We start from the raw sequence: 20,658 nt of genomic DNA on the forward strand, positions 1-20,658 counted from the left end.
GTGTACACATCATATATACAGTCACAATCAGATATGTATATCTGACTTTAAAAATACGGGGACTGCTTTATTGAAGCAGCACAAGTAACTAATTTTGATTGGTTTATTTCATTTTTTGTAGACTAAGCACAGCTATTACTGTATATATACTGTATATATACATTATTTTTAATGACTTTTATCTGAGAAATAGAACATTTTATCATATTTTCTATTTTAATTACAGTTACAAATTCATTAGGAGTCGGAGTCGGTGCATTTTTCCCCGACTCCGACTCCAGGCACCCAAAATTGCCCGACTCCACGACTATATATATATATATGACTCCACGACTATATATATATATGAGTGGGTTGCAAAAGTATTCAGCCCCCTTGAAGTTTTCCACATTTTGTCACATTACTGCCACAAACATGAATCAATTGTATTGGAATTCCACATGAAAGACCAATACAAAGTGATGTACACGAGAGAAGTGGAACAAAACTCATACATGATTCCTAACATTTTTTACAAATAAATAACTGCAAAGTGGTGTGTGCATAATTTTTCGACCCCCTTTGATCTGAGTGCAGTCAGTTGCCTATAGACATTGCCTGATGAGTGCTAATGACTAAATAGAGTGCACCTGTTTGTAATCTAATGTCAGTACAAATGCAGCTGCTCTGTGAGGGCCTCAGAGGTTGTCTAAGAGAATATTGGGAGCAGCAACAACATGAAGTCCAAAGAACACACAAGACAGGTCAAGGATCAAGTTATTGAGAAATTTAAAGCAGGCTTAGGCTACAAAAAGATTTCCAAAGCCTTGAACATCCCACGGAGCCCTGTTCAAGCGATCATTCAGAAATGAAAGGAGTATGGCACAACTGTAAACCTACCAAGACAAGGCCATTCACCTAAACTTACAGGCCGAACAAGGAGAGCGCTGATCAGAAATGCAGTCAAGAGGCCCATGGTGAATCTGGATGAGCTGCAGGGATCTACAGCTCAGGTGGGAGACTCTGTCCATAGGACAACTATTAGTCATGCACTGTACAAAGTTGGCCTTTATGGAAGAGTGGCAAGAAGAAAGGCATTGTTAACAGAAAGCATAAGAAGTCCCGTTTGCAGTTTGCCACAAGCCATGTGGGGGACACCACAACCATGTGGAAAAAGGTGCTCTGGTCAGATGAGACCAAAATGAAACTTTTTGGCCAAAATGCAAAACGCTATGTGTGGCGGAAAACTAACACTGCACATCACTCTGAACACACCATCCCCACTGTCAAATATGGTGGTAGCAGCATCATGCTCGGAGAAAAGACTTGAGACTGGGGCGGAGGTTCACCTTCCAGCAGGACAATGACCCTAAACATAAAGCCAGGGCAACAATGGAATGGTTTAAAACAAAGCATATCTATGTGTTAGAATGGCCCAGTCAAAGTCCAGATCTAAATCCAATCGAGAATCTGTGGCAAGATCTAAAAACTGCTGTTCACAAACGCTGTCCATCTAATCTGACTGAGCTGGAGCTCTTTTGCAAAGAATGGGCAAGGATTTCAGTCTCTAGATGTGCAAAGCTGGTAGAGACATACCCAAAAAGACTGGCAGCTGTAATTGCAGCAAAAGGTGGTTCTACAAAGTATTGACTCATGGGGCCGAATAATTACGCACACCCCACTTTGCAATTATTTATTTCTAAAACATGTTTGGAATCATGCATGATTTTCGATCCACTTCTCACATGTACACCACTTTGTATTGGTCTTTCACGTGGAATTCCAATAAAATTGATGCATGTTTGTGGCAGTAATGTGACAAAATGTGGAAAACTTTAAGGGGGCCGAAAACTTTTGCAAGCCACTGTATATACAGGATCTTCTCAAAAAATTAGCATATTGTGATAAAGTTCATTTTGAGAGAGAGAGAGAGAGAGAGAGAGAGAGAGAGATCCGATTTCTTTTTGTTGAGAAAACAAATTTATTTAATATTTACAAAAATAACAGTCATTATTATAGTGACTCAGGATGTTGAAATCAATAATCGTACAGGAATACAGACTCACACACAGAATGATGGATTCCTTATCTATCTTCACACAAAACATCAGAAGTAATATCTCTGAGACATTCTCTCCCCAGGCCAGGCATGGGGTTTTGTAGGCCTTATACTTTCTGTGGCACCATCATGGTAGTAGTCTGCTTATTGCCTCTGAGAGAACTCTGAAGTCTGAATTGCACTAGCAAATTTTGCAGGAAAATGTGCATCTATCTGTGAACTGAAGTTCAAGGTAGACTGGGTCACCGGCAACTCTAAGCACACAAGTCGGTCAGTCAAAGTCCTGACATTAATCCCAAAGACATGTTGTGAGAGTCCCATACATTTCAGTACTGTCCTGACCATAAAGTGCATATGACCTACACAATCTTTGACTTGGGGACCCCTAAGGCTCTCACAGCCCCGGGCACTAGCCTAGCTACCCCCACGGAAGCCTTGGCCCTAAAACGATCAAAAGCAGGCAATTCATGTGAGGAAGACAACCAACATATCTCAATTTAAGCTGTCCTGTGAAGAGGAACAAGTTAAAAATTCTCCAAACTGAAGTATAGCGCTGAACAACACTTGTAGAGCTGTTTCTGACCAAGTTACATATCTTTGTAAAGTAGTATTGCCAATGCATCCCTTTAATTACTGACATATGAATTTTACAGGTCTTGTGGCTAGGTAGATGCTATTAAGGCACTGATTATGTGCAAGTAGTCCCAAAACCTGTATAACTTAAATGTGCCAGTATTTAGAGGGATGATTTGGCAACCCTGTCATAGAGTTAGGTAGCTTGCCGATAGCTGTGTAAAGACAATGCAGATCAACATATTTCAGACACTTTGATAGCCAACAATCCTGTGGCATTGCAGGAGGAGACAGCACAAAAAGAACCTCACCAATGTGAAAATGCCCATTTGTAGTCCAAGAAGAAGGCTGGAGATGGGAGAAGATACGGCAGGCTGAAGAGCTGTACAATATGAATTGTGGTGAGAGTTTCCTGGCTGTATAGTGATCTCCTGCACCAGTCTGGGGGAGGAGCCAACATTAGTTAGGGCCAGTATACTTCCAAGAGCCATAACAATTCTGCAGAGGCCTCTGACTACCTGCATAAGCGGACAGCACTCTCGCCTTGCAGCGCTAGGTACCTGGGTTGAATCCCAGCCAGGGCACTATCTGCATGAAGCTTGTATGTCCTCCCCATGTCTGCATGGGTTTCCTCTGGGTATTTCAGGTTCCTCCCACATCCCCCAAAAAACATACAGATAAGCAGAGCCGGGACAAGGTCGCCCAGCACCCAAGGCTGAGACACCAAAGTGCGCCCCTCCATCCCTCCCACTGCAGCTGTCATACACTGATTGCTATTAGACTAAGAGGTGCCCCAGGACCCCAACACCTTAATCTCTAGTTATCTGGCTTGCAGTCACTGCTATGTATCCACTTTTCTTATTTCTCTCTGCTTCAAACACAATAGGGGAATGATAGCTGAGTGAATTGTGCACCCCCTCCTACACTGCGCCCTGAGGCTGGAGCCTCTCTCGCCTCTGCCTCGGCCTGGCCCTGCAGATAAGTTCAGAATCAAAAATCCCTTATGTGCAGAGTACGATGGTTGTTGTACCCGGAATTGATTGCGGTACATATGGCATTGGCAACAGAACAAGCAAGACAATGGCACAACAGAGTCAGGACAGCAATGCAATAGCAACAGAAGTAGGCAGACTAATACATGTAGGTAGTCATGCTCAGCGTTTGAGTGGAGCATGACTGGGCAGGCAATAAAACATCATAGGAGAACTCAGGAGAGTGCTGCTGGAAAGAGTGCTGTGCTTGGAGGGGCGGGGCGAGTACAGGAGGGAATTTACTGTCCAGTTGGTGGGGTTCCGCAAAGAGGCGGGCCTGGCAGGGGAGGGCTGAGGTTCAGCCGGTGAAGCCTGAGGAAAGAAAGTGCTCCTGCATGTGGCGGTTCTACAGGGGATGGCCCTATAGCGGTGGCCCGATGAGAGGAGCTCAAAGAACCAGTTGCCCGGGTGGGAGGGTCTCGTGAGAACTTTGTAGCTCATTCTGGTTGAATGGATGAGGTCGAGAGGTGGCAGGTTGATCCAATGACTCTTTCCGCAGTGAAACTAAAATTGGCCTTAGACTATGATGGACATATGACTATGGTAGGGATTAGATCAGGGGTCCCCAAACTTTTTCAGTCAAGGGCCGGGACAACATACTTAAGACTGCTGGGTGGGGCCAGAGTATACATGAAATGATGTAGAAAACATTACATTGAGCCTAGGTAGTGTAAACTATTACCTCTTAATGTTGCTTGCAAATTTTCATTAACCACATAAGGACCGGCCCCTTTTTGATTGATCTGTGCTGCGTGGGCTCTTCAGCCCGCAGCACAGATCAGGTTTTAGGCAGGGCGATCAGACTTCCCCCCTTTTTTCCCCACTAGGGGGATGTCCTGCTGGTGGGGTCTGATCGCCGCCACTGCCTTGTACCTTGCGGGGGGGCTCCTCAAAGCCCTCCTCCGCATCGCTATTCCGCCCTCCCTCTCCTCCTTCCCATGGGCGGTACAGGACGGCAGATCTCCTTTACGGCGCTGCTGTCACAGCAACACCGTACGCTGTAAACACCGGGGATTTCCTCCCCGGGTGTTTTCATTTAACCTGCGAGCCAGCTGTTCACGGAGACACCCTCCGTGAACTGACATAGAACGTCCGCACGAATGAGCGGCCGTTTCCATGGAAATCCACTTGCGACCAGCCGCCGCCTATTGGCGTTAGGAGGTCATTAAGTGGTTAAAGTCATTTTCACATCGAAAATGCGGTTTTTAATTTTGAGAAATTTTCACGAAAAATAGGCTTGCATTTTTGCGGTTTCCGCAAAAACAGTCAATATTTTTACTGCAAAAAAAAAAAATCAATATTTCTACTTCAACATAGAAAAATAATATTTTTACCATAACAATTTTTACCGCAAAACGCAAAAAAACCCCGATATTTTTGCGGTGAAAATTTACTTTACGTGTGAAAAATAGCAGTACACGTTTTCGCTGGAATTTTCACTCAAAAATCAAATTTAAAATTATTTCCGTGAAAATTAATGCAGAAGAATAATGCCATTTCCGCTCATCACTGAGGCATCCTGTCTGCACTTGCTGTCTTGCAGGACATACTATCTGCACTTGCTGTCTTGCAGGGCATCCTGTCTGCACTTGCTGTCTTGCAGGGCATACTATCTGCACTTGCTGTGTGGATGGGTGGTGCCAGCACTGCTATTCTATATGCAGGCTGCCAATATTTAAAGATGTCATGGACCACATCAGACAGGATGCCCTGCAAGACAGCAAGTGCAGATAGTATGCTGTGTTGGAGGGCATACTATCTGCACATGCTGTGTTGGAAAGCATACTATCTGCACATGCTGTGTTGGAGGGAGTGCTATCTGCACATGCTGTGGTGGAGTGCATAGTATCTGCACATGCTGTGTTGGAGGGAATATTATCTGCACATGCTGTGGTGGAGTGCATACAATCTGCACATACTGTGGTGGAAAGCATACTATCTGCACATGCTGTGTTGGAGGGAATACTATCTGCACATGCTGTGGTGGAGTGCATACTATCTGCACATGCTGTGTTGATGGCATACTATCTGCACACACTGTGTTGGGGGCATGACATTTGCTCTGGTTAAATGTGAGACATGAGGGCTGCTCATGTTTATAGGCGCTGTCTACAATACCTAGGCTCAATGTTATGTTTCTCTACATCATTTCATGTATACTCCGGCCCCCCAGCAGTCTGAAGTATGTTGTACAGGCCCTTGACCGAAAACATTTGTGCACCCCTGTATAGTAGTCTAGGGCCAACTTTAGGGGGAAGGCAATAAACTTGCCTGTATGTTTTTGGGATTTGGGAGGAAACCAGAGTGCCCGGAGAAAACTCATGCAGACACAGGGAGAACATACAAACTCCATGCAGATAGTGCCCTGGCTGAGATTTGAATTGGGGACTCAGCACTGCAAGACGAGAGCGCTAACCACTACTCCACCATGCTGCTCATTACTCCACCATGCTGAAATCCTATCAGCGGCTGTGAGTTCTCAGGTGCACAGTTAAAAAGTTTTTCTTTGTAAAACATTTCCCACACTCTGAACAGAGGAAAGGAATCTTGTTTGTGTGAATTTTCTTGTGTCTATTGAGGTCTCCCGAGTGATGAAAACTTTTCCCGCAATCCGCACAGGTAAAATGCCGCTCGCCTGTGTGACTTCTCTGGTGCCTAATGAGGTCTCCTTTGTGGTAGAAACCTTTCCCACACTCTGAACATGAGAAAGGACGCTCGCCTGTGTGAATTCTCTGGTGAATACGAAGGGTTGATCTCAGGGTGAAACATTTCCCACAATCCGGACAGGAAATAGGACACTCACGCTCGCCTGTGTGAACTCTCATGTGTCTCTTAAGATCAACTGCATGCCGAAAACATTTCCTGCACTCTGAACAGGTTAAGTGCCGCACGCCTGTGTGGCTTCTCTGGTGTTTGATAAGGTCTCCTTTCTGGTAGAAGGCTTTCCCACACTCTGAGCATGAAAAAGGACGCTCGCCTGTGTGAATTCTCAGGTGAATACGAAGGGTTGCTTTCCGAGTGAAGCATTTCCCACACTCTGAACAGGATATTGGACTGTGGCTTGTGTGACTTCTCAAGTGCTTCAGATAGAATCGTTCGTACATATATGTTTTCCCACAGTCCGCGCAAGAAAATGACTTCTCTACAGTGTGGCGCTTAAGATGGCGTTTGAGACTTCCCTTATCACAGAAACATCTGTTACATTTGGAACACAGAAAGCTCTGCTTAACTGTGTGACTGCTGGTATTTGGTACAAGGCTAGGTGGAGCGTGACGTGACGTAGCACAAGGAGGTCCCTCCAGATCAGATGGCTCTGTTGCTGTATCAGCTCGATAAAACGGTAGATAGATATTTGAGGCGAGAGCTAGGAATTTTGCACAAAACTCCTCACCACTAGAGGGAGCCGTTCCGATATCTGCACTGTAACCATCGTGATGGGCGTTTCCAGTAATGGGAAAACATTGTATGACACCATTGTCTTCTGCAGTATAATCCGGATGTGGGATAAGATGGCCCTCTGAGGGGTTCCTGACATGGTGTCCCCCTGCTGGAGAGAAAATGTTACTGACACATGCTATTATTGTTTCATGTTCTGTAGTCAGGAGTCACGCATAGTATGGGAGCTTACCAGAGAACTGCCACAACTAAACCAGCTGTGAGGAAGAGTGTACAACAATAAAGAGGCACTGTAGTGGCATATAACAGAATGTAGTAAATGATTAACCACTTCACATCCAGATCTTGTTTCCCCCTTATGGACCAGAGCAGCTTTGACATTTTAGCTATAGTCTATTTAATCAGCAATAACGTTATCCCTACTTATGACACCTAAATAATACATTTTTTTTTTCAAGACTAACTAGGCTTTCATTATATTCTTTTTTTTCCCTCAAACAATTTTGTTTTCTATGCATTTTAAAGGGAAAAGGAAAAAAATAGAAAAAACACATTATTTCTCAGTTTTACCAATTGCAGTTTAAAAATAAAAAACACTATTGTAGATAAAAACGCAAGTTTTGTTTGGCTGTTTGTACTGTTTATCACAAAACTTAAATTACGTTCCTGTTACAATTTATGGTGAAGATATTTGATTCTGAAATAATGCTACAGCATGTATTTTTCACTATGAACTGAGAAAATAAAAGTAATCTCATTTGGCTCAGGGAACATGTATTCCCATTCACCAATTAGTGCTGCATCAGATAGTGCCGGAGGTGTGCACAGAAGCAAGCCCAATCCTGCACAGCACTGCTTCAGCTTCAAGACGTATATCTACGCCCCCATGGCTTAGATGAAGTCACAGAGGACGTAAATATACTGTAGTGGTGGAAAAAGTGGTTAAAGAGAATCTGTACTCTAATATTCTTACACTAAAAAGCATACCATTCTATTCCTTATTTTCTCCTGTGCCCCTCTGTGCTGTTTCTGCCACTCTCTGCTGCAATCCTGGCTTGTAATTAACAGTTTTAGGCAATGTTTACAAACAAACTAACCAGCTTCTAATAGGCTCAGCTAAGCATAGTGTGTGAGTATGCAGGGGGCCAGCAGAGGGTGTGTATCGCTTCTACCAATCACAAGCAGCCCTGCACATTCCACACAATCAAAGCCTTAGCCCGACAAACAGGACAGAGGAAAGATACATTGATTTATTACAGAGACAGTGTAATTAGGAAGAGCTGCAGTAAGCCCCAGCACATTAGAACAGGCATAGGAACTCATAGGATAGAAGAACTAAGGCTGAAAAAATTGTTACAGAGTCTCTTTAAAGGACTCACAAGGTGACCAAAAAATATTTTTTACTTGCTTGGTGCTTCTTCAAGCCACTAGCAGTCATTTGGGTCCCTCATTGCATCTTCAGTCTTCTCCCATATCCCTCTCCCGCATGCGTAGAAGACGCCAACCCATCCTGGGGTCGGCGATTTTCCAAAGCTGCTAGTGGAGACAGGAGAAGACCAAAGATGAGGTGAGGGACTCAAATAACTTCTAGGGGCTGGAAGAAGCCCTAGGTAAGTAAAACTACATTTTTTTAGGCCAACTCGTGAGTTCTTGAAGGATACCCACTTTTATGTTATTAATCCTGGTTTCAGCATCAGAAACACTTTCTGTATCTATATATTGCTGTATATTGGTATAAAACCCCATCCTCCCAGTGATGTTTAGCCTAGGGCTGTTTACCTATGTGGAGAGCATTCCGGGCCCATATGCAATTCCTTCTCTCTCCTCAGTTTTCTCCTAGGCGATATTTTCAAACTTGTCAAGTAAAATGCCCTTTAAACACCCAGCAAGCAAGAAAATGCTCAAAATAATTTTGATAGTACTTTTCGAACTACTTTTTTGGTACTTTTTTCAAATGCAAAATGCTGAAAGGTTATTTTAAATAGAAGATGAAAAACAGTCTACAAGGAGAAAAAGTTAATTGCATATAGGCCCAGGTGTCATTTCTACTAGCTTCGGAACACTGAGAAGACAAACATTCCGCAGAGATGCCCCTGCAAGCACTAAAGACGTCACCATCCGTGATACATTTCAGAAGCCTTAGACCCTGAACAAGCACACAGATTTGGGGATCAGACTGAAGTCTGACTAGATTAGCCACATGCTTGTTTCAGGTGTAAGCCTCTGCATCCCTCTCACTTCAGGTTCCCTTTAAAGGGAGATTTAAAGGGAACCTTAACTGAGAGGGATATGGATGTTTCCTTTTAAACAATACCAGTTGCCTGGCAGTCCTACTGAGCTATGTGGCTGCAGTAGTGGCTGAATCACACCTGAAACAAGCATGCAGCTAATCCAGTCTGACTTCATTCAGAGCACCTGATCTGCATGCTTGTTGAGGGGCTGTGGCTAAAAGTATTAGAGACGCAGGGTCAGCAGGAGAGTCGGACAACAGGTATTATTTTAAAAAGACAAACCCATATCCTTAACAGATGTGCAATCTTGCGCTGCTGAGACGGTGATCACAGGTGGCCGGGTGGAAGTCACACTTTTAGCTGCTCCTTTGTAGCCCGGCTGTCAAAGAGGCTTAGTCAAAAGAAACAAAAATAGAGAAGGAGGAGCGCTCCATAGTGTAACAACGTTTTATTGGAATCAATTGCGCAAATAAAATTTCACTTACTAGAAATAGGTTGAGTAAAAACATATAAAATCTTTAAAATCCTTCCACCTGATCCCCTCAACTCCGATGGCCACGGCAGTGTGAGGTGCACCTACCAAGGAAGGATTTTAAAGATTTTATATGTTTTTACTCAACCTATTTCTAGTAAGTGAAATTTTATTTGCGCAATTGATTCCAATAAAACGTTGTTACACTATGGAGCGCTCCTCCTTCTCTATTTTTGTTTCTTTAAACCCATATCCTTCTCAGTTTAGGTTCCCTTTAAGCAAAAAAAAAAAAAAAAGTTTAAGTTACCTGGGGTTTCTTGCAGCCCCCTGGAGCGCGACCAGGGTGCACGCGGCTCATCGCCGTGCATGCACAGAAGCCGGCAACTCGCATAGACGGCCCAGTTTTCCAGGGATCGGCGCTGCTGACTGGAGGACCACAGAAGCATGTCGTGGGCACAGATTAACTCCAAAGGGCTGCAAGAAGCCCCAGGTAAGTTAAACTGTTTTTTTTTCCTTAAGATTTCCTTTAAAGGACAACTTAAGTGAGAGTGATATGGAGGCTGCCATATTTATTTCCTTTTAAGCAATCCCAGTTGCCTGGCTATCCTGCTGATCCTGGCTTCCAATTTGATTGAGAATCAGCTTCAAGATCCTATGTTTGGCAAACAAAGCTATACACATGTCCTGCCCGATCTACATCTCTGACCTGGTCAGCAGATACACACCTGGCCGCCCACTTCACTCCCCCAACAACCTCCTCCTAACCACCCCACACATCTCACACTCCCATGGACGACTACAGGACTTCACTAGAGCTGCCCCCATCCTGTGGAACTCTCTCCCACTGCCCATCAGGCTTGCCCCCTCCTTCAACACCTTCAAAAAAGCAGCCAATACTCACTTCTTCAAGGAGGCCTACCTCACCTCGCCGCTGCCCTATCTCTCTCTGCTGAGAACTTCTTGATACAACCCCCCCCCCCTCTCCTTTTGTGTCACCACCCCCTCCCTCTAGATTGTAAGCCTTTGGCAGGGCCCTCTCCCCTTATGTATCATACTTGATTGTACATCCGACCCAGAATATGTAAACCTGTATTATTAGCACTACCACTCCAGTGTATGCTCTGGCATTATACCACCTGTATTGTATATCTTAATGCTTTTTATTACCTGTATTGTTGTATCTATTGTCTATTACCTGTATTGCGCTGTCGGTCACCCCTGTTGTCATTGTCTGTAATCCTATGTTTTACAGACCTGGAATAGTTGAGATTTACAATGCACAGGCACCGGGGGAGGGGGGAGGGGTTTACATCTACATTTGGGGGTTGGGGCAGCAGCCGGGGTTCCCCCAAGTTTGTCCGTCATCGCAATATAGCACATCGTTACTGCTGCACACACGATTGATTACGCTTGCTCAAGATTTTACAGCATGCTTGATCAATACATTTGACCAATTTTGGACCCAAATCAGTCAAATTGTTGATCAGGCATGCTTGTTGCGGCAGTTATTGTCATCCGTTTCGATAAAATAATCGAATCGGAAGGTCAATCAGGTCGCAAAATTAGTTGATGTATGGCCAGCTTAATACTGCTAGACAGCCACCTCATTCCACTACTTTCCTGCCATCAGAACTAGAGGGGTCCAAGGAGCAGATGTGGTTGACAAGACCTCTGTCCACTTACCAGAGCTGTGATTGAAAATAACTGGGGCAGAGGGACATCATTGGACAAGGAACCTCCACACACGTCAGTACCATGTATAGGACCAGGCAAATGGGAACCATGAAGACTGGGGATGGGGGAAGCTTTCTGGAGAACGGGAGTATCAGCTATTGTAATCACCAGTATATTTTGTCCCAGAGCCTGGAAATAGGCTTTGAATGAAACAAGGAACTTCTTTAACCACTTGCCGACCGCGCACTCACAACGCGCGTCGGCAAAGTGGCAGCTGCAGGACCTGATTAATCAGGAAACAGCCGCTCGCGCGAGCGGCTGCTTCCTGTCAATTCACGGCGGGGGGCTCCGTGAATAGCCTGCAGGCCACCGATCGCGGATCGCAGGCTAAATGTAAACACAAGCGGAAATAATCAGCTTTGTTTACATTTGTACAACGCTGCTAACAGTAGCAGCGTTGTATTAGATCAGCGATCCCCGGCCAATCAGTGGCCGGGGATCGCTGTCACATGACAGGCAGGAGCCTGTTAGAGGCTTCACAGGACAGATCCGTTCCTGTGCAGCCTCCGATCTCCGGGGAAGGGAGGGAGGAGAGGGGGAATCCTGCGGTGGAGAGGGTTTTGAGGTGCCCCCCCCCCGCCAGTCACACACAGGCAGGAGCGATCAGACCCCCCCAGCACATCATCCCCCTAGTGGGGAAAAAAGGGGGGCGATCTGGTCGCTCTGCCTGGTGTTTGATCTGTGCTGGGGGCTGTAGAGCCCACCCAGCACAGATCAGTGAAATCAGCGCTGGTCATTAAGGGGGGGGGGGGGGTAAAGGCTGGGTCATCAAGTGGTTAATAATTACCTGTGATGGTATCTGCAGGACATTCTTCCTGGTCTTGATTCTCTTTAATACTCTTCATCATTTTCCCCTCCTCTGTGGACTGCTGATCACTCCTCACATATATGTCTCCTTCATCTTCTTTAATTGTCTTCATTATTTTCCCCTCCTCCATAGACTGATGATCGCTCCTCACACATGTCTCTTCTTCATCTTCTTTTATTGTCCTCATCATTTTCCCCTCCTCCATAGACTGCTGATCGATCCCCAAGTTCATCTCATCTTCCTCTTTAATTGTCCTTCTTACCTCAACCAGCTCCATAGACTGCAGATCCTCCTTCATGTGTGCCTCTTCTTCAACTTTTATATGACTCAGTTCTTCACCCTAAACCCACAAAATAACTTTCAGCTGCAGTTTTTTCTGTCCACGTAGAAAATGCCATATGATGCCATACAATTTGGAAACACTTTTAATAAAGTTCAGTTCCCCCTACCTGATAATGGTGGTCTTCCTGTGGACAATTCTGGGTGTAAAGAGGACCTGTACATCTCTCTGGTGGGTTTCTGTTACTGGATACATCTGTCGGGAACACACACACTGAGTGAATACATTGTCTCTATGTGATTATCAGATGATGGGGGGGGGGGTCTAGGTGGACCCTCCGTACTGCTCTCTCCTGTACAAGAAATGAAAGTCTCCTCTTACCCGGTGATGTGAGGTGCGGCTGATTCTCCATCATGGTTATCCTGTAGAGGTCTTTGTGTCCTTCTATATACTGCCATCCCTGTGTCACATTTTCCTCATTGTCACCTTCCACCTCTTCCTTGAAGATCTTCCGATCTTCCATCGTAATGTTCTCCTGGTACTTCCATCTTTCCGGGTGCTCCCGATGTTCCTACAATACAGGAAAAATAAAATGTCATTAAAGGGAACCTGAAGTGAGAGGAACATGGAGGCTACCATCTTCATTCCCTTATAAGCAATGCCAGTTGCCTGGCTGTCTTGCTGAGCTTTTAGGTGGACACTAACAGTCCAATTTCTAGTGAAAAATAGTTTGAGCGATCAGAAATTCTGATCGGATTGGTTAAAAATAATCTCATTTGATGGGCACAATCGATTATGAACGATTATAAAAAAAATTGTCAGACTGGATTTTTGTCAAACCAAAATTAGAATTTTCTTGATTAGTTGTGATAGATAGGAAGCAAAGATTGGTTCGTTGATGGTGTAGTGAACGATTTGTCTTCCAATCAGAATTTCTGATCGCTTGAACGATTTTCCGCTAGAAATTGGATCGTTAGTGGCCACTTTTAGACTTAAAGAGGAACTTTAGCAAAAAGGGCTAAAAAATCAATACAATGCAAAGTGAGAAGTTTAAAAAATAGGAGATCAAGAAATGATTGATATTCATTCCATTTGTTAATATTGTTTGATCCACAATAAGCCTGCATGTAACATGTAATCATCTTGAACCACTTTCTGTAAAACTAACATTTAAAAGAAGTATGTTGTTTGCACTTTTCAGTGAAAAACAGATGTTTTAAAATGATCTGTTTTGCAAAAGGGAAGATGGCGATATACTCACAGGTGTTGCAGGGGGGGAAGAAAGCACACATGCACACATGCAGTCTGGAAGAGGATAATACTGGCAGACACTCAGGGCCGGCGCTACCATAGAGGCAAAGGGGGCAATTGCCCCAGGGCCCCAGAGGCTGTAGGGTCCCCCCAAGGGGTGTCATCCCTCCCCTCCAGCTATGGTGACCTCATACAGGTCTGCAGGGAACAAGGAAGAGAGGCGGGGAGAAGTCCAGAGCACAGTGCTGCCTTGTTTCCTGCCTGGATTAGGTAAGACCCCCAATGTGTGTACTCTCTGAATTTGAAGGAGGAAGGGAATAATAGTGTCCTCAACAATGTTTTTTGGGACAGATCATGGACACCCAATGATTTTGTGTGGCTGGGAGGGTAGTGGAGCTGGTCCTGGGAGCCAGCTTGGGGGCTGCAGGAGGGTGTTGCTATGGGGGCCCCAAGTTACTTTTGCCCTGGGGCCCCATTGTAGCTTGAACAGGCCCTGCAGACACTAAAATGGCAGCACCAACTGCCATTCTCTATAACCACACCCACTGACAATTGGATAGGCTAAAATGTTTTTTTTTTATAGATATACATTTGCACAGAGGGAGATACTGGGTGCTTGGCAGGTGGAAACAGCAGTTATTTCCCACAATGCAACAAGGCTCACAGACAGGAAACTGTCAGAACCTAGATCCTGACATCACACTGTAGGAGGGGTTTCACCACAATATCAGCCATACAAACTCCCCCCCCCCCCCCCCCCCCACCCTGATCTATTCAGTTTCTGCTGTATTTATCTGCAAAAGGTGTTTCAAGTAATTTTCATGCACATTTTGCCTGTAACTTACCAAAATGTATCAAGCAAGGGTTAAGTAAACATTTTGAGTATAATAAAGGTTTCAAACACAAAATCATGTTTTTTAAAAAAAAAACTAAATGTACCTTAATTTTTCCTCTCACTACTTTTAAATGATACCCGAAGTGACGTGTGACATGATGAGATAGACATGTGTATGTACAGTGCAAAGCAAACTAATAACTATGCTGTCTGTGTTCCTTTTTTTTCCCTTTGCCTGAAAGAGTTAAATATCAGGTATGTAAGTGGCTGACTCAGTCCTGACTCGTTACATCAATAAGAGTTCCTTTCTTTCTTACCTGGGGCTCATTCCCAATAATATTGAAACATCAGTCCTGACTCAGACAGGAAGTGACTACATTGTGACCCTCACTGATAAGAAATTCCAACTATAAAACTATTTTCCTAGTAGAAAATGGCTTCTGAGAGCAGGAAAGAGAGAAAAAGGGTTAACGGTTCATAGATTTTAGCTCTGACATACTTCAATGAATGTGTCATTGAGCAAAAACAATAAAACCATTAAAACTTAAAAAGTAGATTTAAACATAAAATAAAACTGTGCAATGTCTTAAAAAGTCATATTTAGGAAAAGGAAGATAGATACAATCTTTTACTTCAGTCGTTTATTTTCGCTTCGGGTGTCCTTTAAGCTTTTGGCAGAAAACGTGCAATTTTTTGCATGCGGTATTTCGCATTAAAAATCATGTTCTTGTACAAATTATCACATGCAGGTTTCCAGAGCAATACAAAAAACCCTGATTGGATGAGTCAGACAGGTCCATATCTCCAGAGAGGCTATAGACCTATCAGTGAGCCATCTGCAATTCAAGGTGATAAAGAGCTTGCAGCGTGTGAGCTTCTTACCACCTGACATCATAAGGATTTACCCGCAATTTCAATTCCCGGCTTCATCTGAGCAATGCCCAAGTGTCAAAAGCATAAACAAATACTATCTATTTGCCCGAGCCGCACTCCTGCATGCCTGATGATAGGGAGTGAGGTATGTGTGGAGCTGTCCATCAGCACCACGGCACTGCTGCCTCGCTCCCCTAGAAGATGCAGCTAGAGCCAGCAGACTCCCGAGCACTTACCCGATGTCTGTCGCTGCATGGCAGGCTCTGCTGGCATCATTGCTTCCCGTCACACTGCAATGGCTGCCAGACACACAGTGACCACCTCCGTTGCTTTCCTCTTCTACTTCTGCTAACAATGGAGCCCCGGCAGGATGATTCTCATTGGTCTACTTAGTGGACAAATGGGGAGCTGTGACGGGAGCTATGAAGATGCTATGAAGCACAAGATGAAGAGAAGGAGCAATGGCAGTAGTCACAGCAAGTCTTCTTGGGTCGGTGCAGAGCGATGGGGAACAACTGTGCCAGGGAAGCAGCAATAGACATCGGATAATCTCAGGGAGCCAGGGGCTGAAGTGGTGGCTAGCGACAGGGATCGGTGGCCAAAGGAGTTGTTTCTACTAAGAATTCCCAGCACTGCTCACCTCTCCCACCAGAAGCTCAGTGACACCCCCGACCATCAGACACTCCTCTCGTGTTACTGGATAATATCCCAGAATTCCCAGCACAGCTCACCTCTCCCACCAGAAGCTCAGTGACACCCCCGACCATCAGACACTCCCCCTCCTGTTACTGGATAATATCCCAGAATTCCCAGCACTGCTCACCTCTCCCACCAGAAGCTCAGTGACGCCCCCGACCATCAGACACTCCCCCTCCTGTTACTGGATAATATCCCAGAATTCCCAGCACTGCTCACCTCTCCCACCAGAAGCTCAGTGACGCCCCCGACCATCAGACACTCCCCCTCCTGTTACTGGATAATATCCCAGAATTCCCAGCACTGTTCACCTCTCCCACCAGAAGCTCAGTGACACCCCCCACCACCAGACACTCCCCCTCCTGTTACTGGATAATATCCCAGAATTCCCAGCACTGCTCACCTCTCCCACCAGAAGCTCAGTGACACCCCCCCACCACCAGACACTCCCCCTCCTGTTACTGGATAATATCCCAGAATTCCCAGCACTGCTCACCTCTCCCACCAGAAGCTCAGTGACACCCCCCCACCACCAGACACTCCCCTCCTGTTACTGGATAATATCCCAGAATTCCCAGCACTGCTCACCTCTCCCACCAGAAGCTCAGTGACACCCCCGACCATCAGACACTCCCCCTCCTGTTACTGGATAATATCCCAGAATTCCCAGCACTGCTCACCTCTCCCACCAGAAGCTCAGTGACACGCCCCGACCACTAGACACTCCCCTCCTGTAACTGGATAATTTCCCAGAATTCCCAGCACTGCTCACCTCTCCCACCAGAAGCTCAGTGACACCCCTGACCATCAGAAACTCCCCCTCCTGTTACTGGATAATATCCCAGAATTCCCAGCACTGCTCACCTCTCCCACCAGCTCAGTGACACCCCCGACCACCAGATACTCCCCTCCTGTTACTGGATAATATCCCAGAATTCCCAGCACTGTTCACCTCTCCCACCAGAAGCTCAGTGACACCCCCCACCACCAGACACTCCCCTCCTGTTACTGGATAATATCCCAGAATTCCCAGCACTGCTCACCTCTCCCACCAGAAGCTCAGTGACACCCCCGACCATCAGACACTCCCCCTCCTGTTACTGGATAATATCCCAGAATTCCCAGCACTGTTCACCTCTCCCACCAGAAGCTCAGTGACACTCCTCTTCTGTTACTGGATAATGTTCCAGAATTCCCAGCACTGCTCACCTCCACCACCAGAAGCTCAGTGACACCCCCGACCATCAGACACTCCTTCCTCCTGTTACTGGATAATATCCCAGAATTCCCAGCACTGCTCACCTCTCCCACCAGAAGCTCAGTGACACCCCCGACCATCAGACACTCCCCCTCCTGTTACTGGATAATATCCCAGAATTCCCAGCACTGCTCACCTCTCCCAACCAGCTCAGTGACACACCCTGACCACTAGACACTCCCCTCCTGTTACTGGATATTATCCCAGAATTCCCAGCACTGCTCACCTCTCCCACCAGAAGCTCAGTGACACACCCCCACCACCAGACACTCCCCTCCTGTTACTGGATAATATCCCAGAATTCCCAGCACTGCTCACCTCTCCCACCAGAAGCTCAGTGACACCCCCGACCATCAGACACTCCCCCTCCTGTTACTGAATAATATCCCAGAATTCCCAGCACTGTTCACCTCTCCCACCAGAAGCTCAGTGACACCCCCGACCACCAGATACTCCCCTCCTGTTACTGGATAATATCCCAGAATTCCCAGCGCTGCTCACCTCTCCCACCAGCAGCTCAGTGACACGCTCCGACCACCAGACACTCCCCTCCTGTTACTGGATAATATCCCAGAATTCCCCGCGCTGCTCACCTCTCCCACTAGCAGCTCAGTGACACGCCCCGACCACCAGACATTCCCCTCCTGTTACTGGATAATATCCCAGAATTCCCAGCACTGCTCACCTCTCCCACCAGAAGCCCAGTGATCTTGTTGATGACTTCCAGGATCTTCTCCTTGTTGTTTTTCATGGTTATTAGAAAATGACGTGGAGGCACCACAATGGTCACCCAATCACCAGACTTCAATGGAGGAAAACCCTGTATTAAAAGATCAATAGTAGGAAAATGTGTTCTCTCAGAAACCTCCTCAGCTTTCTGGTTAGTGTATATTTTATGAACAGACATAACAGTGACATCATGTGACCTCCCAGAATCCTCCTCACCTCTCCGGTCAGCAGGCAGATTATCTCCAGGGAGAGATTTATTATCCTCTCGGTCATGTGAATCCAGTCCTCGTCCATCCTCACTGATGTGGTCATGTGATCTGTACAGAAGGCGTCTGTCGGTTGGGGGATAATAAGCCGGCAATTTTAGAGATTGCAGGACACTGGGCGATATCAGGATAGGGAAATATTGCGTGTGTCTCTCCAGCCACAAGAACTACAAGTCTCAGCATACTTTATGTCTCAATATATATATATATATATATATATATATATATATATATATATATATATATATATATATATATATAATTGTATGTGTAGTACAGCTTAGAGATAGAACATTATGCACAGATATTAGTCTCGTATTGTTTCCAGTGCAGGAATGGATTTAAAAAAAAAAAAAAAAAAAAAAAAAAAAACTTCAGTTGTTATCTATGCAAACAGCTTCTCTGAGCTCTCCGACCCAACTTGGGTCAGAGACAGTCCTATTTTCTGAAGCACTTCTACATCAACATCATAACGTTCTATCAATTATCTTTACTACACATACAATTCATTATATCATATATTTTTTTTGCTTCAGTGTCACTTTAAAGAGTCTAGAGCTGAAGTAAATAAGAGAAATGGGGGAAGCAGGCATGTATGGTGAGCTGTCCTGATGCCCACCGCTCCCCCATTCTCCTTTCGGCAGCTCCGCTCCTACTAATTGTCCTCCTGCACCCTCTTCCAGGCTGCCGGAGTCGGGCATCTCTGCACCTTAACTGGCCAAAGTGCGCACATCCTGCAGCAAGTGAGCGTGGCCAGGAGCCCTCTGTGCATGACATCATGATACACTCCCGGCCGCATGTATGACGTAATCGTGATGTCAAGCGCATAGCGCTCCCAGCTGCAGTCGCACGCTGCAGGACGCGCACAGTCAAGTCAGCTAAGGTGCAGGGATGTCTAACTCAGGCAACCCGGAAGAGGGTGCCAGAGGGCAATTAGGCGGATCAGAGGGGCAGAAAAAATGGGGAGCAGAGGACATGGCTCACCATACATGCCTGCTCCCCACATTTCTCCTATTTACTTTGGCTCTGGCATCCTTTAAGTTGGTACTTTGTAGTATCTCCCGTGTACAAGCCAAACCCTTCCTGCTGTCTCTCCAGTACAACCCTACCCTTACTGCAGGGGGGGGGGCAGGGAATTCAGAAAGGGGACTAAATGGAGAATGCAGAAGAGGGGGATGAGGAATTCAGAAGGGCCTCCAAGGGGGTTTACTGAGGTTGTATTATACATGGGGGTCGGGGATGCTGAACACAGAAGGGGCTGCATGGAGGTTGAGGAAACACAGGGGGTTGCACGGGGAGCACCTAACCTGCCCAGAAACACACCAATGGTATAGAAAGGGTTAATTATATTCTGTTCCATTATTACTAATAGAGTAACACACATACTCACCCTGACTCACATAAATCACATTCTGAGCTGCTTCCGGTGCTTCTTTACTTATCGGATTCGGTATCGGCTGCTCATCGTCAGTACGCGCATGCTCTGAATGATCTGTGTTCTCCCTGTCTATGCCTTCAGTGCGTGGGTGAGATCACCATCTTGTGGAGAATAGAGGAACTGCAGCTTTCATTACACACTACTGTGTGTAGAGTTCTAGAAAAAAGCATTGTTGCAGGTCAAAAGAGCCTATTTCTCACCTGTTAAAAGTAATTTCTGCTTAAAGGAAACCTGAGGTGATAGTGAAATGGAGGCTGACATTTTGTTTTTCCTTTATACAATACACATTGCCTGACTGTCCTGCTCATCCACTAGCTCTAATACTTTTAGTGATAGACCCTGAACAAGCATGCAGATCAGATGCTTCTGACAAGACTAGCTGCATGCTTGTTTCATGTGTGTGACTCTTGACTAGAAAGATCAGCAGGATGCCAGGCAACTGGAAATAGGAACTAAAAATTGCAGCATCCATATGTCTCTCACCTCCAGTTCCTTTTAAAGAAAGTCTGAAGCGATTTAAAAAACAAACAAACAGATACTTACCTAAGGAGAGGGAAGGCTCTGGGTCCTATAGAGCCTTCCCTTTCCTCTCCTGGTCCCAGGGGCGTAGCAATAGGGGGTGCAGAGGTAGCGACCGCATCGGGGCCAGAGGGGCCCCGAAGGGCCCTCCCTTAACTACAGAATTAGCTCTCTATTGGTCCTATGCTCATAATAATGACTTCTGTAGATACGTTGAATAGTGGTAATCA

At 45.7% G+C, this 20,658-nt stretch overlaps 1 protein-coding gene across 1 annotated transcript; it reads right to left on the reverse strand.

Moving 5' to 3' along the window:
* Window positions 1–1,990: 1,990 nt before the first annotated feature.
* LOC137534949 (zinc finger protein 300-like) lies at window positions 1,991–19,936 on the reverse strand. Its single transcript, XM_068256685.1, has 7 exons — window positions 19,862–19,936; window positions 18,422–18,537; window positions 18,162–18,296; window positions 12,945–13,134; window positions 12,733–12,818; window positions 12,263–12,623; window positions 1,991–7,186 (listed from the first exon to the last, which is right to left on the reverse strand). Exons 2-7 carry the CDS (start codon window positions 18,515–18,517, stop codon window positions 6,105–6,107), a joined length of 1,950 nt encoding a protein of 649 aa, XP_068112786.1. The 5' UTR covers window positions 18,518–18,537; window positions 19,862–19,936; the 3' UTR covers window positions 1,991–6,104.
* Window positions 19,937–20,658: the final 722 nt, after the last annotated feature.

This window comes from Hyperolius riggenbachi, chromosome 10 (assembly GCF_040937935.1).
Source record: "Hyperolius riggenbachi isolate aHypRig1 chromosome 10, aHypRig1.pri, whole genome shotgun sequence".
NCBI lineage: Eukaryota > Metazoa > Chordata > Amphibia > Anura > Hyperoliidae > Hyperolius > Hyperolius riggenbachi.